This window comes from Erythrolamprus reginae, chromosome 8 (genome assembly GCF_031021105.1).
Source record: "Erythrolamprus reginae isolate rEryReg1 chromosome 8, rEryReg1.hap1, whole genome shotgun sequence".
Taxonomy (NCBI): Eukaryota; Metazoa; Chordata; class Lepidosauria; order Squamata; family Dipsadidae; genus Erythrolamprus; species Erythrolamprus reginae.
In genome coordinates, this window is record NC_091957.1 from 31287301 (window position 1) to 31310993 (window position 23693).

General features: G+C 43.7%; 1 protein-coding gene across 6 annotated transcripts in view; it reads right to left on the minus strand.

Moving 5' to 3' along the window:
• The window catches only part of CAPN6 (calpain 6), a 95164-nt gene that overhangs the window by 35342 nt on the left and 36129 nt on the right, over nucleotides 1–23693 (minus strand). For 3 of the 6 annotated variants that reach the window (XM_070759579.1, XM_070759575.1, XM_070759581.1), the window contains exons 3-7: nucleotides 15372–15407; nucleotides 9387–9518; nucleotides 8537–8745; nucleotides 7505–7697; nucleotides 2764–2957 (exon numbers count right to left, since the gene is read on the minus strand). In XM_070759579.1, the coding sequence (XP_070615680.1) occupies nucleotides 2764–2957; nucleotides 7505–7697; nucleotides 8537–8745; nucleotides 9387–9518; nucleotides 15372–15407 (764 nt within the window). The remainder of the gene's footprint in view (nucleotides 1–2763; nucleotides 2958–7504; nucleotides 7698–8536; nucleotides 8746–9386; nucleotides 9519–15371; nucleotides 15408–23693) is intronic. The other 3 variants (XM_070759580.1, XM_070759577.1, XM_070759576.1) reach the window with 1 other exon arrangement.

Here is a 23693-nt window from a genome sequence, read left to right on the forward strand (position 1 = left end):
CTTACTTTCCAGATTTTTTTCACCAACTCTTTTAGAAAATAAATAGAGAATAGAATAGAATAAAATAGAATAGAATAGAATTTTTTATTGGCCAAGAGTGATTGGACACACAAGGAATTTGTCTTGGTGCATATGCTCACAGTGTACATAAAAGAAAAAGATGCATTTGTCAAGAATCATGTGGTACAACACTTAATGATTGCCACAGAGAGGAGGGGATCACTTTATTCTCCAGGGCACCGGAGGGCCGGATGAGGAACAACGGCTGGAAGCTGACCAAGGAGAGATTCAACCTGGAAATAAGGAAGAACTTCCTGACAGTCAGAATGATCAACCAGTGGAACAACCTACCAGCGGACGTTTTGAACTCCAATACTCTGGACATTTTTAAAGAGGAAATTGGACTGCCATTTGGCTGGGATGCTATAGGGTTCCTGCTTAGGCAGGGGGTTGGACTTGATGACCTGCATGGTCCCTTCCAACTCTAACAACAAACAAATAAACAAACAAATAAATAAACAAACAAACAAACAAACAAACGAATGAATTATTGTCATAGGGGTCAAATAAGCAATGAAGAAACAATCAATATTAATAAAAATCTTAGGATACAAGCAACAAGTTACAGTCATACAGTCCTAAGTGGGAGGAAAAGGATGATAGGAATGATGAGAAAAACTAATAGAAATAGAAGTGCAGATTTAGTAAAAAGTCCGACAGTGTTGAGGGAAATATTTGTTTAGTAGAGTGATGGCGTTTGGGAAAAAACTGTTATTGTGTCTAGTTGTCTTGGTGTGCAAGGCTCTGTAGCGATGTTTTGAGGGTAGGAGTTGAAACAGTTTGTGTCCAGGATGCGAGGGGTCAGTTAATATTTTCCCCGCTCTCTTTTTGACTCGTGCAGTCTACAGGACCTCAATGGAAGGCAGGTTGGCAGCAATTGTTTTTTCTGTAGTTCTGATTCTCCTCTGAAATCTGTGTCAGTCCTGTTGGGTTGCAGCACCATACCAGACAGTTATAGAGGTGCAGATGACAGACGCAGTGATTCCTCTGTAGACCTGGATCAGCAGCTCCTTGGGCAGTTTGAGCTTCCTGAGCTGGCGCAGAAAGAACATTCTTTGTTGTGCTTTTTTGATGATGTTTTTGATGTTAGGCGACCATTTTAGGTCTTGAGATATGATAGAACCTAGAAATTTGAAGGTCTCTACTATTGATACTGTGTTGTCTAGTATTGTGAGAGGTGGAAGGATGGGAGAGTTTCTCCTAAAGTCTACCACCATTTCTATGGTTTTGAGTGTGTTCAGTTCTAGATTATTCTGGTCACACCACAAGGATAGTTGTTCAATCTCCCGTCTGTATGCGGATTCATCATTGTCTCGAATGAGTCCGATCACTGCTGTATCGTCTGCAAACTTCAGTAGTTTAACAGCTGGATCGTTTGAGATGCAGTCATTATTGTATAGAGAGAAGTGGTGAGAGTACACAGCCTTGGGGGGCACCTGTGCTAATTGTACATGTATCTGATGTGATTTTTTCATAGCTTCACCTGCTGCTGCCTGTCTGTTAGGAAGCTTGTGATCCACTTACAAGTGTGTTCAGGTACCACTAGCCGTTTGAGTTTGGTTAAGAAAATAAAGCACCTCTTGTCCTCTGCATTACCATATTTTTGTTTCCTAAGTGGAGATTTTTCACATTTAAATTTCATTCTGGTTTTTCCAGGCTCCCTCTCTAAGTCATTAAGAACATTTTGACTTTTTACCATTTTCTACCATTTGCAATGTCTACCCAGTGTCCGAGCCTTCTGTAAATGTCTAAGAATTCTTTCATCCCTTCATCACAATCATTAAGTGCCCACACTCATAATTCAGTGCCTGGTGATGGTGAAAATGGCCTCCCCTGTCCCCCCGGAAGCCCTCTGGAGGCCAGAAGTAGCCTGCTTCCCATCTTCTGGTGGGCCCGTTAGGCCTGTTTTTTGCCCTGCACAGGCTCCAGAGGCAAAAACACCCTCCCCCATCCCCCGAGGCCCCCCAGAAGCTAAAAACGCTCTCCCAGAGCCTCTGTGCAACCCGAAAATCAGTTGGCCAGTGTTCACATGTGCATTGGAGCTGAGTTAGGGCAATGGCTTGCGTGCCAGCAGATATGGCTCTGCGTGCCACCTGTGGCACCCATGCCATAGGTTTGCCCTCACTGTCCTATACCATTCTGGACAAGTGACACTTTCAGTGTTGGAACATCCACAACTTCTGGAGGCAAGTCATTCCACTGTTTAACTGTTCTAACTATAAGGAGATTTCTCCTCAGTTCTAGGTTGGTTCTCTCCTTGATTAGTTTCCCTCCATTGTTTCTTGTCCTGCCTACAGGTGCTTTGGAGAATAGGTTGACCTCCTCTTCTTTGTAGCAGCCCCTGAGATACTGGAACATTGCTATCATGTCAATCCTTCTTTTCATTAAACTAGACATACCCAATTCTTGCAACTTTTCTTCATATGTCCCCTAATCATCGCCCCCATAATCCGGAGTCCTAATTTAACTCACCTCAGAAGGATGGAAGGCTGAGTCAACCTTGAGCCAGTGATGAGATTTGAACCGCTAACCTACGGATCTACAGTCAGCTTCAGTGGCCTATAGTACAGCACTCTACCTGCTGCACCACCCCGGCTCAGTTTTTCAAACGTAGTCATATCAACGCATTAGAAAGTGGTATTGACCTTTCACATGATCTTGGCTCTAATGCTTCTTCTCATTCTTAATGCATGGACTACTTACTCGTCACTCCATGCTCCATTCCATTCCTTCTTTCCCCAAGGATTCCTTAATCGGATCATGAAGAGTTTCTCAGACTTTCCACGGCACAGGTTCTTCTGTCCAATAGACATTTTCAGGACAGACGTCACTGAATAGGCATGACCTTTGACTAAACCCATGTCCGTCTGTACTTCAAAATCACTGAAGGATGAAGGCTAGGCATAAGATGAACATAAATCAATGCAAACTTTTATTGTGGTTATTGGTTTTTCCCATCAATAGTGACTTCTTCTAAATGTTGCTCCACCTGACTGTATACTATTATTTATTATTCATCTAAATGAAATATTACTGTTCTTATCTATATCTTAAAATATGATAAGAAGCTCCAGAACTTGCTAATGACATATGTCAGTCAAATTTGTGAAGTTCTGTTCAGGCATACACTTAAGATGTGTTTCAGTAGTAGAAACACAAATGCTCCAAGACGCACCAACTCCATTGTGTTCTTTTGAGTAAGACTTGAATCCAGGTTGGTGTGTGATTAGAATGAGAACTCAAAGGTGTAGCATTGCTATTGGGTATATAGTATCACAGAAGAGAATTCCTTCTATTATCTTAATATTTTATTTGGAGATTTTAATTTTTTTAATTAAATTCTCTCTGAAGAAGTAGATATCTCTTTCAGGTATGAAATGAACTATGCCTCGTGAATATTCTTCAGTAGAGATAATGAATAATCTCCCTACTGAAACAAATAGGAAATACTTAATCAGATTCCCTGGTAAGCTTGTCATAAGAAATAAGTAGGCTAATCCACAGAATATCCTGTACAAGAAAGAGACTGGGGTATTCTTCTAGAGATATAGAAGCCTGAAACTGACAACATGGATTTATTTTAGAGCAAAATGACATGATCCACCAATAGGAAATATTCTTACTAGACAGGTTTACTCAGAGTAGGATAGCCTGAAATAAAATACCAAAGAAACATTTCTTGTAGAATCCTACAAAACTATAAAGTAAATTGCATGTCTAAAAGAAAAAAGAAAAGAAAAATCCATAAGAATTTTCTTATGATGTTCACATGGATAAGTAAATATGGACAATGTTAAATTAAATAATTAAAATCAAATCAAATTTTCAATGTTAATTGATGTACAAGTCTCTGTCTACTCTGCTTGCAAACCATGGCAGAGTTCTGTTTGAGAATTAATTAGTGCAGAATAATAAACTATATTATTCCACAGTACCCTTAATTTCCACTCATGAGGTTAAGAGGTCATGGAAAAATGTTGTGCTCTAAAGACAAGTTTGGAGTTTGAATGTATTGTCTCAGAGATAAACGTTTGAGTGAAGATCCATGCCCATTGATTTCAGCCAGATGTCTAATTTAGGTGTACCAGTCTTAGGCATGAAACATTTGTGCCTGATTTAACATTTGCTCTCAAGTGCTACAAAGCATGGCTGAATTGCAGATGACAATCAATGTTTCAGGACTGGGGTAAGAATTGGTTGACAGAGCTTCTTGGAGAATTTGATTGGCTGTTTAGGATCATTAGTCTGATGCAACTTGAAGGCTTTTGTGCTGGATTTTTGTTTTGTTATAATATTGCTCTTCAGGATTTTACAAGATCACCATTAAGTCCTTATTTACCCACAACCAGGGAGTGTCTATAGAAAGATGTGTGTATGGGATGTGGTGTAAACAAAAACATAAATGGAATGGATGACAAAGTATGCTTGGACATGTCTCATTTTAATTATCTCTAAAACCCAATCCAGGAATTACTCATATTTTGTCCCATTTCAAAGGGGTGGACATTTCTACAAAGGTCAATAGCATTTCAGGAGACACAATGGCTTTGTTGAGGGTTTCCAACTATTTTTTCACCTCAGATCCTTCCCACAAGAATTTGTCTCCAGAAATCTAGTATGTCTACAACACATCCCTGCAGGAGATCTGAAGACATTCTGTGATGCATTCTCAACTGATCGCAGTATCGCTCTAGCTTCCCTGTTGTTCCTTTCAAGTTTATAATCCCATAAAATCTTTTGCGGAGAAGATGGCAGAAAAGCAGAGACTGGCTACACAGAATCTCTCTTGAATCCCTTTTTCAGGGAATTTTGTGGCACTGAAGAAGGCAATTTGGACTGAGGTTGGTTGGGGGAAATTAAGTCATTGATAACTATCAATTTTGAGCCCACTCAACTTGTGTACAGGCAAATTAGATAAATGATTTGTCTGAAGAAGCTCCCTAGTCATTTTTCAAGGATGGGCTTCCCTTTAGTTTTGACTGTAATACTGTTTTGAAAAAGCTCAATGGGAAAAGTCACCACTGGAGAATGACTACATAAATCAAATAAATTAAATTAAATATAAGGAAAGAGGGGACATTTGCACAAAGCCCTTAGACACTTTGTCCCTGAAAGTTACAAGATCTCCACACTATCCATGAGATTTTCACAGAATTCACTTTTCCTTGGAGATAATTAATAGGAAAGTGAACACAAGAACAAGGGGACACAATCTGAAGTTAGTTGGGGGAAAGATCAAAAGCAACATGAGAAAATATTATTTTACTGAAAGAGTAGTAGATCCTTGGAACAAACTTCCAGCAGATGTGGTAGATAAATCCACAGTAACTGAATTTAAACATGCCTGGGATAAACATATATCCATCCTAAGATAAAATACAGAAAATAGTATAAGGGCAGACTAGATGGACCATGAGGTCTTTTTCTGCCGTCAGACTTCTATGTTTCTATGTAATTGTCCAAGCCAAAATATCTCATCCAACTGAATAGACAATTGGTAATAAATGATTATGAAAATTATCAGTCATTCAGGTCATGGTTGTCCCAAAGGTGCTTTTTTAAGAGGCAGCTGGACTTTCTGGTTTTTCTTTGAAGATATTTCACTTCTCATCCAAGTCTTCTCCCACATCACTCAATGCTTTTCTTCATTGTAAAGGCAATAGCCTTGAGGGAACTGAATTATGCTTAGATTTGGGTCTTTGAATTATTAGGCCATTTTCAAGCAGGTGGGCTGAAACCCTCTCTCCTTCCAGCCCCACTTTCCTCCTCTCTCTCTCTGGGACCTCCAAAAGCATGGAAAACTGCTTCATTCCTAAGGCAATTTTAACAGGAGAGATGAGGAGCTAATTTTATTTTTATAGGTTGGTTATCCCCTATAAAGTCCAACAAGGCTTAGGGCCAGACTATGTTTGGATCCGTTTTCTGCTGCATAGCTCCCAGCAACTGATTAGCGCCCACAGAGTTGGCCTTCTCCGGTCCTATCGGCTAAGCAGTGCCGGCTGGCAGGGCCATGGGAGAGGGCCTTCTCTGCGGCGGCTCTGGCTCTCTGGAACCAACTATCTCCTGAGATTCATACTGTCCCCATCTTACTGGCTTTCCAAAAAGACTTAAAGACCTGGCTTTGCCAGCAGGCCTGGTGGCTGTGATTAATTGATACATCTTTAGATCTGGCCACCATAAGATTGTACGACTGTATGAATTGGGTTTTAAATTGTTTTGATATTGATTCTAGTTGTTGAAAGCTGCCCAGAGTCCTTTGGCAGTTGGGTGGCATACAAATTTAATAAATGAACATGCAACAAACAAACAAACACATTTTGCTAGATGGATGATTTGAAACTGAAAAAGGGGGTGAATTGGGACTAGTTTAGGCATAAACAAAGCTACTGTACATACACATGCATAAAGTGGTGTCCACAGGAAGAATATGAAAGCAGCATGTCTATGGAAATTCTCAATTGTCAGGTTATGATTGTCCCAATCTTCTTCAGCTCTTCAGACCTGAAGAAGGTTCTTGGACGAGAAGTGAAATATTTTTCGACAAAACCCCCCAAGGAAGTCCAGTTGTCTTTTGGAAAAGCACCTTTGGGATGATGAAAGTAACAATGCATTGAGGTGATATAAATTTTGCTGTTCCTTTGTAATTGCACTGGGATAGTTTAATGCTTTCAACATTTGGATAGAAGTCTCAGAGCCAAAGATGCTACTGGATGCATATATGTGGCATTGGAGGCATATAGCTTGGTGGATTTATGGATGTTAGCATAGAGACCTACATGATAACTGGCTTTGTTATTTGTTTACTTCACTTGAGACTTATATCCTGGCAAATCCAGAGATTAATTGGCAGAATGAACCAGGCTGCTCTCAATCATCTTGCCTCTTTTCTTGAGTTTGTGGAGAGAATAAGTAAAATCACCATGATGGAGACATGCGGGCCAAAAGGACTGACACTTGTTTAAGTCCAGAGAAATAGATAACATTGAGAAGTGTCTCAGGTAGACACCTTCCAGAGCCAGGGTGGCACAGTGGTTAGAGTGCAGCACTGCAGGCTACTTCAGCTAATTGCTAGCTGTAGTTCAGCAGTTCAAACCTCACCACCAGCTCAAGGTTGATTCAGCCTTCCTTCCTTCCAAGGTGCGTAAAATTGTTGGGGGCAATATGTTGATTCTGTAAACTGCTTGGAGATGGCTTTAAAAGCAATATGAAGAGCTGTATAAGTCTAAATGCTATTGCTATTGCTATTCCTGGTGGGAGGAAGCTACAGCATAACCAGACTTGCAAGATTCTGTATTAAATAAATTTAATAAATTTAAATAAAGGAAGTTTTAGCCTTCCTAGGAAGTTGATCGCCTAGTCTGGTCTACCTTATGGGAATGAGAGTTTGATAAACAGTCAAGCACAGACTAAAGGACACATTACAGCTTGCTTTCAGTGCACTTACCATGATGTAGCAGCTGGTCAGTCCTCCCCTTTTATGAACCTTCAGCAATTCTCTAAAGAGTTTCACCTGCTCGATGATACTGTGGTCATAATTGCCATCAATCAGGTTGATGGATTCTGCTACGGCTCCTGTGAAATCGACAATCGCCTCCGCTGTGCTGCCTCCATCCAAGGCTTCGTAGCAACCTGCCATCCTAGAGAAGACAGGACACAGAGTTTCAGACATGCAATTGATGAAATTTTGCTATGTATTTCTCCATAACTACACCTGACTTTCTTGGACTCTCCAGGGGTTCCTGCACAACAGAAGAGACAATAAAGTGGGTGGAGCTTCAAATGAACTCTGGAGGACTACCTTCATCTGACTTTGCAGAAATTTATTTATTTATTTATTTGTTTATTTATTTGTTTGTTTGTTTATTCATTCATTCATTCGTTCACTCACTCACTCACTCACTCACTCACTTACTTATTTGATTTTTTTTAATGCCGCCCTTCTCCTTAGACTCAGGGCGGCTTACAACATGTTACCAATAACCCTTTTTAAGAGAGCCAGCATATTGCCCCCACAATATTACCCACCTCGGAAGGATGGCAGGTTGAGTCAACTTTGAGCCGGTGATGAGATTTCAACTGCTGACCTACAGATCTAGTAGTCAGCTTTAGTGGCCTGCAGTACTGCACTCTACCCACTGCGCGGCCTCAAATGTTGTTCCACATGTAAATCTCTAGATCTACACAGTAATGGGAGATTTTATAGTAATGAACTGCCATGAAAATATAACTCAATAATAGAATAGCTATTTGTTTGCTTTGCCAGCAGTATTGACCTTCTTTTAATCCAATTCTCTTCTGCCACTTCTAAAACCCTATGCTCTTTATACTGGAATGAATCTGAAATAGGAAAGTAATAGCATGAACTCGCTTCAAGGCTTTTGTAGAAAGGAACAATGACTATGAATATCCCCATACTGAGAAATCTTATTTGTGTGGCTGATAAAACTGTGCTTATACCTCATTAATCACCACATACTTTGCATAGGCTTTCTCCAGAAGTGCACTCCAGAATTCATTAGGCTCCTTAGAATGGCAGTAGATCAGCTTATTGTCTATAGTTGGCAAACGATCATCTATGACCACATCAATCCATTCTCCAAAACACCAGAAATGGAAGTGAAAGATTCCAGCATATTTCTCTGGTTTCTTTTGGTCCCAGTCCTGTTCCTTAATATTTGGGATCACCTACAATATGCAAAGAAACTGAAAATATACTGCAAACAAAGGACAGAAAACATTCATTGGTGAGCCAGATCAATTTGTTTATTGCTGAAATAAAATCTATGCACACAAATGGAAATTGCAACTGACAGTCTCTTAATGAAAGAAGAAAAACATCCCTCTCAAATAAACCTACATTAAAGTTATCCATTAAAGGTACAGATGGGTAATTTCTCCATATTCCTCTCTGGAATAACTATAAAATGATCCAGGTTTTTATGAAAAAGAAAATCATAAAGATTGGTGTCTCCTGAATCAATTGATAAAATTTGCAGGGACAGAATTTCCCCATCACAAAATGTTTTTAAACTTACTCCACCCCTAACTTATACAGTTGTGCATCCACAACAGGCTGGCTGGGGAATTCTACACGTCCACATATCTCAAAGACACAAAGGTTGAGATATACAACTGTAGATCAAAACACAAACTTCCCTTCCCTTAAACCAACAACATTTGTCGTTATGGTGTGCGGAGAATGCAACTTGTTTTGATGAGAGGGTTCTGGGGAATGTCTGAGGCCACCATTCCAAGGTGGGATGGCTTTGAACACCCTGTTTAAATTTTAGCCAAAGAATGCAACCTTTATGGCTCTGGAGGACTACCTTCTGCCACAGCTTCTTCCGAAGAGCTAGGCAAGAACAAGCAGCCACAAACCAACAGTTTCCCAGGCTTCCTTGATGTAAATCATGGGAACTGATTCCATGTATAGTCAGATGAGGATCTTCACAGAACTCCTGTGAGAATAAAGCAGACAAACAAAATGGTCTGGTTGAGTTCTCCTAGATTAATTAACTAGTAGGCTCCTTTAATTTGGCTGAGGGGGAAGCCTACAAGTTATTGACTTCTTTTTTGGTAAAAGTTTTAAAAGAAAGAAATCCGGTACCCAAAGTGATTCAGAATAAATGTCAGGTGCAGAAAAGTAGGGTGGTTCAAATGAATGCAGGTTTAATGCATCCTAACACTCTCTACAACAATCTGAATTACTAAGATTCGAAGCAAATTGGTGACAGATAAGAGTCAATGGAAGGCCAAGGTGTGCTTAGACCTGTGTGGCAAAGGGACTCAAGACTGATGACTTTCTTGAGCTCAACCTGATTGTCTCCTACGGTAATGGAATTAATGACTAGTCTATTATTTTAAACCCAACAGAATAAAGCAAAGATACATCAAGCAGGAATTCCCAGAAGTGAGTTTGGAGTAGGGAGATGCAGCTGATTAGAGCATAACTTTCATGGATGTCACACATATGGCTTCTGATTCATTCTTTTCAGAGAAAAGAATTCTAATTATAGTAAGCCTACATTGAACAGTCCCCTCTGCAAAGGGAATGTGCCAACACTGCAGACATACTTGAGACCGCAAATTCAGATTCTCACTTAGACTAGAGGCAAGTTCAGTCATCCGAAGATTCAATTTGTGGTTAACCAGCATGTAGCAGTGGGAATCTAAATCATGATTCCAATTCATTCTTTTTTAAAAAATATACATATGGCAAAGTCAAAAACATGATCAAAGTTGAAAACTTCATTGAAAATTATTTTGTCCAGTATCTTTTTTGAAGATTTCTGATGAATGAAAGACGGTAGTGTTCATTCTGCCGATGAGGTCAAAACATCAGAATACACATAAGTCCTCAACTTATGATCACAATTGAGCTCAGAAATGATGCTACTAAGTGAGACATTTGTTATGTGAGTTTTACCTCATTTTATGATCTTACTTGCCAAGTTGTTAAGTGAATCTTACAGTTGTTAAGATAGTAACACGGTTGTTAAGTAAATCTGGCTTCCCCATTGAGTCTGCTTGTCAGGAGGTCACAAAACGTGATCACAGAACCCGGGACATTGCGTTTGTGATGGCGAACCTATGGCACATATGCCACAGATGGCACATGGACCCATATCAGAGGGCATGCGAGGCATTGCCCTGTGTCAGCTCCAGTATGATGCAAGCACTAGCCAACTGATTCTGGGCCTTGGGAAGGGCCATTTCACTGTCTGGAGGTTTTCAGGGAAGCTTCCCTGAAGCCCTGGAGTGCGAAAAACTGCCCAACGAGCCAACTATAAGTTTGGAAAATGGACTTCCGGTTTGCCCTTGTGCTGTTTTTCGCACTCTGGGGCTTCAGGAAGTTTCTCTGAAGGCTCCAAAGTGCAAAAAACAGGACAATGGGCAAACCGAAAGTCTGTTTTTTTGAACTTCTGGTTTTTCCATTTGGCTGCTTTTTCAGTTTGAGGCTTCAGTGAGGTATGTGTGAATGTGTGGGGATGGAGGGTGGGCAGCGCGGGGGGTGCACATGTGTGTGGGGAAGAGGAAATGGGTATGGGCATATGTGCATGTGCTAGCACATGCGCACACAACCTTATTGTTATGTCCCAGCAATAGCCGGGCTGCTGGGATTGGAGCGTTCAGAGCAAGGGAAGTTTGGCGCCTCTTATTGGTCGGAGACTTTCAGATAGTTGATTATAAACGGGTGTTAGAAGCAGCTGAGGTGATTCTGTTTCCTCCGGTTTCCTTTCGGTGATTGCCTTCTGTTCCGAGTTCCTGCCATAATAAAGTATTCTGAGCAATACTGCCTGGTTAGTAGGACTCAACACTTTTGACGCACAGACCAAAAAAGGTTTGCCATCACTGCCCTACACCATTCAGTATCAAAATAACATCAAAATGTTCTTATCTACAGATAATTCATAGTCTACTTCTTTTCCACAAATCTTAATAATGTAGAAAACATCTTGTATCTTTTTGTTTCCCTTAATTGTACTTCTCTATAAAAGCTCTATTCTTCAACTTCTCTTCTTTTTGTGATGGTTTTTCTTACTCAATGCTTGACATAATCAGAACTCAAGTTCCTAAATATGGTGGGGGGTTTTTGGTTTGGCAGTTGATATTGGAAACTCGCCCATTCATGAATCAAACATGTTCAACTTCTGAACAGTTCAGGGAAGTTGTAGATCTTTACTCAATGACTCTTGCCAGAAGAACAGAGCTGAGCCATCATTAGATGGGAAATCTTGCTAGATCCACTCTCCACTTTGCACCAGACAGTCCCAGAGGTCATTGTGATGGACAGCTCTGCATGTGGATGTGGTTTCAAACTCATTGAGGGACACGGCCAAAGTAAATGAAAACAGGACCAAAATTACATCGTCTTTTACGCCCTTTCACAGTTACATAATTTTTAATATATATTGTGAAAAGAGGATATTCGAAGCATTACAGTAAGAATTTGACTGACGTTCAAAATACTTGCAAGCTTACATTTCCTGGCAAATGTTGTATAAATAAAAACATGACCTGGTTTCCTTTCTACTGGATTTTTAAGGAACACTAGTCTCTATTTAGCCCTGAACTTTTATCTGTAATTATTCAAAAAAAAATTGGAAGGGGTAGAATTAAGGGATCAGAATATGGCAGGATCATCAACCTTGGGCCCCCAAGGTTACACTGTCAAAATTCAGTAGCATAATTATCTGTGTTTTAAACATTTACAGGATAAATAGCTGGGTTAAGTTAGTAGATTTGAGGTGAAGATCCAAAACAGTCTGCAATTTCTTCTTATTAGTTTGATCACCAGGAACATTAGAAGGAGAAATAACAAGCAAGGAGTTCCATCTTTGTACCTTTCTTTGATTCTGCCCATATTGTTGATTAAGTGCCATCAATGCAATTCCATATAAAAGATATAACAGAGCAGAAGAGCAAAGTAATCAAAACAAAACAAGCAAAAGGATGAAAAGAGGCTTTGCAATCAGACTAACTTTAAGCCAACAGTTTCCTGAATGACATAAAAGTGGGAACCACAAAATCTCTGAGGAGAGATCCTTTTTGCCTTTCCTTCCTTCCTTCCTTCCTTCCTTCCATCCTTCCGTCCTTCCTTCCTTCCTGTGCTGCCTGTGACCATCATAAGTGTGAGGAACAGCTATAAGTCACTTTTTTCACTGCCATTGTAACGTCAAATGGCCATTAAATGAATGGTGGTGAATTGATGACTATCTGTATAAACCAAAGCTGTGATTCATTATTATTTGTTAAATCATCCAAACCATAATTTGGATTGATATGTGACTTCAGCATCTGTTATTAGAACATCTTTCAGGAAATTTTGGCTTTTAAAATCTTATCTCTAGAATCTCTGAAACCACAAAAGATACTAAGAACATAAGAAGAAAAGCTGGATCAATCCCTGCATCTGGAAGTAGAGTTTGGAGTGTGGAAAAAGAGTTTGCTCATTTCTTTTTAAAAGGCAATAAAATGGTCCCAAACCCACGAAAGCCTGTAATATTTAAATTCTTTCAGCTGTCTTGGCATGTCTCCAATTAATTCTTCCAGGCTATTTTTTTCAAGTCAACAGGAATTAATCAAAACCATGGCAAATTTTTACAAGGCCAAATTTTAGGAGTTTTGTGGTTGTTTGACATTTCTCCATGTTGCAAAAGCAGCCTAAAGCATCAAGTCAATGCTAGATTCGTTGGGAACATAAGGTTCCAAATAGTTTGGATCAGACAGCATTGTTCTCCCTCTTCTTAAAATTAAATCCTTTAATTGACTGTGCTCAGAAAAGCAAACAGCATAATTTGGCATTATTCTCTGTTCACTGTTCTACATAAAAGACTGATTAACACAAAAATTCTCTCCCTCCCCAGTTTTTCAGCTCATCTTATAATGCATCAACTTTACTGAAGAACATTTTAATAATTTGCTAAGATGCATTCATTATTAATTTAAGGGAGGTTGCAATGATCAAGCACAGAAAAATAAACATTAAACACATGTCCATAAACTAGCACACATCTTTTCTGCATCAGCATGTATTCTGATTTGATATTTGCAACTTTTTATGAGAATTCTGTGCACAGTTTTTAGTCTCTCTACTTCAGATAGGAAGTGGGGAGGGAGGGAGAGAGAAAGAGAATACAAATGCACAGTATGTAGAAAGGTAGTAATTGAGCCTAAACTTTCTGTGAGTTTTGTCCCGTTTTACAATCTTTTTTGGCACAATTGTTAAATGAATCACTGTAGTTAAGTTAGTAACAGGGTGTCAGGCTGAAGCCTGACTTTGGAGACTTTGGCCTGCCACACCTTATGCTTAAGAATGTGTTCTTGCTGTGGAAACTTGGGAAGGGCTGTTGCATGAGGGATGTAGAGATGTAGCCATAACAAATTCCTTCTAGGTTCTCAATGTCATGCATTGTTCAGTTCCTGCCTGGAAGTTGATGGAGTAGCAGACATGTTGGCAAAAGACAACTGGTCAACATGTTGAACATGTGGGGGTGGGAACAAGGGAATGAACTTGAAACTGGGTGGAGATTTGGGTTTCTCCCAGATGTGCTAACATGGCTTTGTGAGCCGCTCCGAGTCTCCGGAGAGGGGCGGCATTCAAATCGAATAAATGAAATGAAATGAAATGGCTCTGTTAATAAGTTGGGGCTTTGAGGAATGCTGTGCCTCGGATTCCAATTTATCTTCGGATGGACACAAGGTTGTAAAATGAATCTGGCTTCCCCATTGACTTTGCTTGTCAGAGGGTTGAAAGACATGATCCCATAACCCTGTGACCCGGCGATTGTCATAAAAATGAGTCAGTTTCCAAGCTTCTGAGTTTTGATCACATGCCACAATAGCAATAGCATTTAGACTTATACAGTATACCGCTTCAGAGTGCTTTTACAGCCCTCTCTAAGCAATTTACAGAACAATTTGGATCCTCATTTGACCCATCTTGGAAGGATCCAACCTTGGTTGCAAGTGTGAAAAATGGTCATAGGTCACTTTTTTATGTCATTTTAATTTTAAACAGACCCTAAACAAACTATTGTAAATTGAGAATTGCCTGTACACAACTAATCATCATTTAACAATTTTCTAATTTAATGACTTTTTGCAGTTATGACAGAATTGATAAACTAACTTTATGACCAATGTACTTATGGCCTTTTCAGTTCTATTAAAGAAAAAGAAAGAAAGTTGTACTTTCATTTAATGACTACTTCACTTACTAAGTTGCCAGTCACTAAATAAGACTACCTGTAGAATAAATTTGTGACTGATTGCAATCAAAATAATCACTTTATCAATGTGCTAAATTTTGCAGTGGATTTTTCTTTAAGATTTAGTAAATGCTTAACTATTTGTGATGGTTGATGGCATAAATATTGTGTTGCTTTTAAAGTTATACATAGGATAGCTAGGTTTATGGAACTTGTGGTGCGGGGACATTTTTCAAGCTTTTCCCCCCCAATCACCATTCGAGTTAAAAGTTGCAAAGATCACAAATAAGACTTTGGATGAAAACAACCCATGATTGCAGATGTGAGTGTGATCTAAAAAGTTATGAATTCTTTCGTGCTGACTAGCTTGGTGTGTGGAAAGTGGCTTCTGGACCCTTATCACCGGTTTGCCGTCTGTCAACTTGGAGATCCCACTGTGTTCCTCATTAATAGTTCAGCATGGATGTCTTCCTAATTTGCTTGCAGAAAATAAAAAAAATCCTCAGCCTCTGTCTGGACTGGGAATAAAAAGCAAAAACAAACTATACTCCAAATTGCTTCGCTGTGAATTTCCGAAGAAGATATAGAAAAGAGGCTCACAGTATTTTTGCAAGGCTTTCTCAGATGCTCTTGGATCTAAGCCATTGTAAAAAAAACAAAAGGGAAAAAAAGAAAAAGGGGATTTTGAAAACAGATAATTACATCTGTTTGGTTTTATGTTGGTATTTATTTCACTTTTATGACTATAGCAGGACTTGAGGCAAACTCAGGGTTGGGTTTTTGTTTTGGGGTTGTTTTTTTAGTTTATTGTAAGCTTTCAAAGTAAACATCATTGACTCACACCTTCTTTTACTAATCTACAGGGAAAGTGCCCAAGAGCAAAAAAGCAGTCAATTGTGAAATTTGGAGAGTTGCTTTGACTTATTGATGACTTCTATATCCTAGGAGTGCAGGCAGCCATGTGGCTGTCTAGTTGGGGGGCAATGTTTTCTCACCACAAGACCCAGTGTTTGAATACAGAGAATAGAGTAGAGTAGAGTAGAGTAGAGTAGGGTAAGGTAGGTAGGTAGGGTAGAGTAGAATGTAGAATATAGAATAGAAAAGAGAATAGAGAATAGAGAATGGAATGGAATGGAATAATAGTGTTGGGAGGGGATCCTGTAGGTCATCTAGTCCAACCCCTTGCTCAAGCTGGTGGCTCTATACCATTTCTAACAGATAGTTGTCCAGTTCCTTCTTGAAAGTTTCCAGTGATGGAACACCCACAACTTCTGAAGGTAAGATGCTCCATTGATTGATTGTTCTCATTGTCAGAAAATGTATCCATATTTCTAGATTGAATCTCTCCTTTTTATTCATTGTTCCTTGTCTGGCCTTCAGGTGCTTTGTAAAATAGATTGACCCTTGTGTGAGTGTGTCCACGACCAGCTCAGTTAGTCACAGATTCTGCGGAGGATGAACCAGGTCTGTTTTGGTACCCAAGGCCAGCATTCTTAACAACTGAGTGGGATGGAGGGAGAATTGGAACCTGAGAAACCCGAGGAAACCAGGCTGAACCACACTGCTGGCTCATACTTAAGTGATGGTCTATTAGGAGACCTAAACCTCTCAAGATGTTATAAATCCTTATATATTATAGGAGAAATCTGTGCCTGGATTTGTGACCATAATGTCCTTCTCCTAAAACCAATGATGTTATTTTCCTTATAACTGGATCTGAATACTTACCCAGGAAGAAAAGTCCATAGCCGGCGAAATAATCCCTAATTTCTCTATTTGTGCATGTGCATGAAATGTAACAGGAGTTTTCCTGCGCTGAGGGATGGAGTGTAAACATTTCTCTTTATCAGGAGACACTAAATCCATGTTAAATAACTTTTTTCCTGTTACTTTTTAACTCAGAAATATGTTGCAACATGTCATATTTAGCCAGTTCTAACTGCAGAAATTCCACACTGTGCTGTATATACTTTACTAGTCCTCCAACAATGTTTGTTTGTCAGAGTTGAGCCCTGCAGCCTACTTCTGTTTCTAATTAAATTATAATTTCTATTGGTGTAGTCAACTAAATTTTCCTTGGATGGTACTGTTACACTGAAAAGTGTTAAATGTGAACTAAAATTAAAGTCCTGTTTTGAATTCAAAACACTGAATTAAAGTGCAAGACAAAAATGGATGGAAGCTAGATAAAATAATAATAATAATAATAATAATAATAATAATAATAATAATAATAATAATAATATAACAGAGTTGGAAGGGACCCTGGAGGTCTTCTAGCCCAACCCCCTGCTTAGGCAGGAAACCCTACACTACTTCAGACAGATGGTTATCCAACATCTGCTTAAAACGTCCAGTGTTGGAGCATTCACAACTTCTGGAGGCAAGCTGTCCTACTGATCAACCATTCTGACTGTCAGGAAATTTCTTCTTAGTTCTAAGTTACTTCTCTCTTTGTTTAGCCTCCACCCATTGCTTCTTGTTCTACCTCAGGTGCTGTTCTGTCGGGCTCTCTGGTAGAATCCTCCAAAAAATGCACAAGTACAAATTTCAGACACACACACGTTTGAAAATTCAAAACAATATTCTTTATAATGAAAATTCACTTAAACCAAGCCCTCTTTTGGTATAGCAAAGAGCACTCGTCTCCAAACAAACTGGTAATTTGTACAAGTCCCTTATCAGTTCTGTGATACTTAGCCTGCAGCTGTGAGGCAATTCACAGTCCTTCTTCTTTCACAAAGTGAAACACACTTTGCTCTGGTTTAGTTTCAAAGCGGGGAAAAATCAGCACACAAAAAGTCAAAGTCAGTAAAGCAGTCACGAAACACAACAATCAGATAATCCTTCACAATGGCCAAACCCACAGGCTGCTATTTATAGCAGCCTCACTAATTACCACAGCCCCACCCAACCACAGGTGGCCTCATTTTCTTTGATAATAATCTCTCAGTTGTTGTTGCCTATGCATCGCTCTCTGCATGCGTGGCTGTATCATTAACTCTTGTTCTGAATCCAAGGGGGAGCTAGATAATTATCTCCTTCTGAGCTGTCTGCCACACTCTCCTCCTCCCTGTCACTCATGTCTTCTTGGTCAGAGGAGCCTTCATTATCACATTCCACCAGGAGCAAAACAGGCCTGCAGCATGTGGATGTCTCCCCCACATCCACAGTCCTTGGGGCAGGAGCAGGGCCAGAGCTAACCACAACAGGTGCTTTGGAGAATAGGTTGACTCCTTCTTTGTGGCAACCCATGAGATACTCGAACACTGCTATCATGTCTCTCCTGGTCCTTCTTTTCATTAAACTAGCCATGCCCAGTTCCTGCAAACTATTTTTGCCTCCAGTCCCCTAATCATCTTTGTTGCTCTTCTCTGCACTTTTTCTAGAGTCTCAACATCCTTTTGGCATGGTGGCGACCAAAACTGAATGTAGTATTCCAAGTGTGGCCTTACCAAGGCCTTATAAAGTGATATTAACACTTCACGTGATCTTGATTCTATCCCTCTGCTAATGCAGCCTAGAACTGTGTTGGCTTTTTTGGCAGCTGCTGCACACGGCTGGCTTCTATTTAAATGGTTGTCCACTAGGACTCAAAGATCCCTCTCACTGTTACTACTGCTCAGCAATGTACCATATATACTGTACCTGTGCATTTTGTTTTTCTTGCTAGTTAAAGGGGGGGTCCAACCTGAAATCAAAGAGAAATTTCTTTGATAGGGAGAACAATTGACCAATAGGACAGCTATTGGAGTTGTGGATGCTCCACTGCTCCAGGTTTTCAAGAAAAGATAGAACAGCCATTTGTCTTAGATAATATAAGGTCTCCTACCTTGTGCAGTGAGTTGGACTAGATACAGGGATGTCAAACTCATAGCCCAAGGGCCAGATGCATCACACGCTGGCCACGGCCACCATTTTATCAGGGGGGAAAGTTGCAATAAGTCACGATCAGTAGCAGGTTGCTACAAGTACGAGTCTTCGGAGAGGGGCGGCATACAAATCTAATAAATAATAATAAATAATAAAGGACGCCGCACCAGTAGCAATCACTCCTGGCGCACCTTCACTTATCTTGTGTGAATGTCACAGCGTGTTTTTGCTTCTGCGCATGTGCAGGAAGCAAAATCTTGTGAGGGGACATGCGTGCAAGATTTCACCTATTTTTTGCTTTTGCGCATATGCAGAATGATTCATGATTCAACCTGAATGGGAAGTGGACCACTTGGTAATTCTTGAGCTGTACTGACCATGAAACAAAATATTTCCAACTCAAAATGACTGTGGAATAAAATATCCAATGTTGAAGTGATTGGAATGTCAAGGATTAGCTCAATCCTAGATGATATTCCATTATGTTGCCATATAAAGTAAAAGAAGACTGAAAGTTTGTTAAACAGTAATGAATGCTAAGTCATATGGAGTAAACTGCAACCTGATTGGGCCAGAGCATTATAAAATATAAAGCACCTTTACAATTGGTGTGGTGTTTTTGGATGGTGGTGGTTGTTGTTGTTGTTGTTGTTGTTGTTGTTGTTGTTATTATTATTATTATTATTTATTATTGGATTTGTATGCTAGTTGGCCTGAAGTAGTCTGAGCATGAGTTAAGTATTGAGTTAGAGCTGTAGTGTTGATATGGAAAAACTGGCATTGGTTTAGTATCTATGTGTGTTCTGTCTGGGTCCCTCCAGAAGCCAACACCAAACCAAAAAGAGAAGCCAGACACACTGGTAAAAAGCAAAGGCAGTTTATATAATTCAAAGCAAACACAGGTAACAGAAACTGTTCTTACAGACAGGAACACGCTGGAACTTCACAGAGGTTTCACGAAGGCCATGAAAGAAAACAGGATTCTTGCTGTCAAAAACAACGCTGGAGATAACAAACCCACGCCTCCCCCAAGTCTTCCAGACTTCTAGGCCACAAGGCTGCAAGGGCGGGCCTGCCTTTTAAACCCTGCTGAGGAGAACCACACCCAAACCCAGCTGTTGCCAATTCAATGATGCAAATACCTTTCTAATTGATCCCGTCTGTGAGCTGCACGTCGCTGTCTCATGTCAATTATAGCCTGTGCGTCTTCATCCAATGAGTCCAGGCTACTAGCTGGGGAGAGCCCCCCCCCCGGGGCTCTCAGGCTGCTCTACCTCCTCCTCTTCCTGACTTTCCTCTCCCCCGTCTGCCTGGTCCTCCCCCTCCTGTTCACTGTCCTCCTCCTCTGGGCATCCGTTACATGCTGGCGGCAGGCCATGCTGGCGCAGCGCAACAAAGAGACACATTCACCTTCCTCCCACCCGCAGCCGACTGACCGTGGGCTCCTTCCCGAGCTCGGAGAGCTTCCTGGGCATGAAAGCTCGCGAAGGCAACAAGAACGAAAGCCAGGAAGCTCTCCGAGCTCGGGAAGGAGCCCAGGGTCAGTCGGCTGCGGGCGGGAGGAAGGCGAATGCGTCTCTTTGTTGCGCTGCCGCCAGCATGGCCTGCCGCCAGCATGGCTGCCGCCAGCATGTAACGGAGCCCACGGGGCTGGGCTCCGTGGCGGAGACCGCCGGCCCCTCAATCGGGCCGGCAGGGAACAGAACGGAGCCCACATGGCTGTGCTCCGCGGCAGCTGCCTGCTGGGCTGGTAAGAGGGGGAACGGAGCCCACCCCCGTGGGCTCCGTTACATCTTCCGCTGCCAGCCAGGCCATGCTGGCAGCAGTGCAACAAAGAGAAGCATTCGCCTTCCTCCCGCCTGCAGCCGACTGACCGTGGGCTCCTTTCCGAGCTCGGAGAGCTTCCTGGCTTTCGTTCTTGTTGCATTCGCGAGCTTTCATGCCCAGGAAGCTCTCCGACAGGCGCTTAGCTCCTCCCATCCATCCAGAAGGCGAAAGTTCTGCCCTTTGTTCACCAGCCTCCACGTTTTTCTTTCAGCTTCAGGCTGGACAGGAGGGGCTAAGCAGCCGGAGATGTTGCCAGCCCAGCGGCTTTTTGCATTGATTCCTCCGGCCGCTTAGCTCCTCCCATCCATCCAGAAGCCAAAGGTTTTGCCCTTTGTTCACCAGCTTCCACGTTTTTCTTTCGGCTTCGGGCTGGACAGGAGGGGCTAAGCAGCCGGAGATGTTGCCAGCCCAGTGGCTTTTTGTATTGACTCCTCCGGCCGCTTAGCTCCTCCCATCCATCCAGAAGCCAAAAGTTTTGCCCTTTGTTCACCAGCCTCCACCTTTTTCTTTCGGCTTCGGGCTGGACAGGGGAAGCTAAGCAGCCGGAGACATTGCCAGCCCAGAAGCAGGAGGCGCAGGATCGGGCCGGCGGCAGGCGCAGGGCGAGGCAGCAGGTCTGCATCCTGGGCGGGCGGGCGGGCGAGGAGGCGCGGGCGAGCGGGCCCGGCTCAGGCTCCGGCTAGACCTCCAGTGAGGACGGGGCGTGCAGCGGCTGGGTGCGGTGGCGATGGTGCGTCCGACTCGGGGCTGGCGGCGCCCAACGCAGCGGGGAACATCAGCGCGGGAAGCAGGAGAGGACCGGGCAACCAGAGCAGCAGCGCCGCCGCCGTCGCCGCCATGCCTGGCTCGGCTTTCCTGGCCGCCGCAGGCACCACGCGCCATGATCTTCTGGGCCGGCGAGGCTCAGCGGCTCCAGTCACTGAGCCTCGCCGGCCCGGAAGATCGTGCGGCGGCCAGAGAAGCCAAGCCGGGCGTGGCAGTGACAGCGGCAGCGCCGCTGCTCACTTCGCCCGGTCCTCTCCTACCTCCTGCACCAATGTTCTCCGCTGCATCAGGCGCAGCCAGCCCCGAGTCGGACGCACCCTTGCCACCACGCCCAGCCGCTGCCCGCCCCATCCTAGCCGGAGCCTGAGCCGGGCCCGCTCGGTCGCGCCTCCTCGCCCACCGCCCGCCCAGGATGCAGACCTGCTGCCTCTCCCCGCGCCCGCCGCCGGCCCGATCCTGCACCTCCACAGGAGGCAGGAGAGGACCGGGCGAAGTGAGCAGCAGCGTCGCCGCCATGCCCGGCTTGGCTTCCCTGGCCGCCGCAGGCACCACGCGCCGCGATCTTCCGGGCTGGCGAGGCTCAGCGGCTCTAGTCACTGAGCCTCGCCGGCCCGGAAGATCACAGCGCGCGTTGCCAGCGGCGGCCAGGGAAGTCAAGCCGGGCGTGGGGGCGACAGCGGCAGCGCTGCTGCTCACTTCACCCGGTCCTCTCCTGCCTCCTGCACCGATGTTCCCCGCTGCGGCGGGCACCGCCAGCCCCGAGTTGGACGCACCCTTGCCACTGCGCCCAGCCGCTGCCCGCCCCATCCTAGCCGGAGCCTGAGCTGGGCCCGCTCGGTTGCGCCTCCTCGCCCGCCGCCCGCCCAGGATGCAGACCTGCTGCCTCTCCCCGCGCCCGCCGCCGGCCCGATCCTGCACCTCCGCAGGAGGCAGGAGAGGACCGGGCGAAGTGAGCAGCAGCGTCGCCGCCATGCCCAGCTCGGCTTCCCTGGCCGCCGCAGGCACCACGCGCCGCGATCTTCCGGGCTGGCGAGGCTCAGCGGCTCCAGTCACTGAGCCTCGCCGGCCCGGAAGATCACAGCGCGCGTTGCCTGCGGCGGCCAGGGAAGTCAAGCCGGGCATGGCGGCGACAGCGGCAGCGCTGCTGCTCACTTCACCCGGTCCTCTCCTGCCTCCTGCGCCGATGTTCCCCACTGCGTCGGGCGCCACCAGCCCCGAGTCGGACGCACCCTTGCCGCTGCGCCCAGCAGCTGCCCGCCCCATCCTAGCCGGAGCCTGAGCCGGGCCCGCTCGGTCACGCCTCCTCGCCTGCCGCCCGCCCACGATGCAGACCTGCTGCCCCTCCCCGTGCCCACCGCCGGCCCGATCCTGCGCCTCCTGCTTCCCCCCCCAGCCAAAAATACAAAGGGGTCTGCCGCCGCCTGCGGAGCAATGGGAAGCTGAAGCCGCCGGCGGTTTCAGACTCCCTTTGCTCCACGCTGCTCCGCCCTGCCTGTCATGCAGCGGCGGACCTTCCTGACTCCCTCTCCCAGCGCCGGACCTCCTGCCCTCCCTCCCAGCCAAAAACCCAAAGCGGCCTCCCGAATCCGAACGTTTTCCGTCTTACAAACCTGCCGCCGCCGCCGAGAAGCCCCGCCGCCCGGCTGTCACCTTTTGAAACAGCCGGGGGGCTTCCCAGCAGCCTCCCGAAGCCAAACGCCAAACCCGAACTTCCGGGTTCGGCTTCGGGAGGCTGCTGGGAAGCCCCCCAGCTGTTTTAAAAGGTGACAGCCGGGCTGCGGAGCTTCCCAGCAGCCTCCCGAACGCCAAACCCGGAAGTTCGGGTTTGGCGTTCGTAAGAAGAGGCAAAAATTTTCTGAACCCCAGGTTCGTATCTCGGGTTGTTCGTAAGACGAGGGGTTCGTATCTTGAGGTACCACTGTAGTTTGTTCCCATAAATAGAAGACTAAGACAGAAGATATTTTGCTTGCACTGAAGAATAAAACTGTTTACTACTGTTTTTCTACTAAAGTGTCTTCATTATTTATCTGAACTTGTTCCCGAATTGCTACACTATAAATTCTGGTATCTGGACAAGTCCTATCCAGCTGCTGCGTATCTCAATATATCCGGACATGGAATATCTTGGGGTTATCCCATTCCATCATATCTGGTTGTAGCCCTGGACATTGGTTCCAGGAATTTCTTGCGCTTATGATTGTCACAGCAACTCCAGTCACATTATCAAAATTTGGGTATTTGTCAACCTGTATGATTTAAAATGGTTGTAGCTTCCCAGGGTCATGTGATCACCATTGCAATCTTCTTAGCTGGCTTTCAACAAGCAATGGGGAAAACCAGGTTCATTCACTAAATGATCTCATAATTGATTTAATGAATGCTGCAGTTTGCTTAACAATCAAAAGGTTGCAATTTGGGCAGGACTAATTTCATAACCACCGCATTTAGCAATGGAAA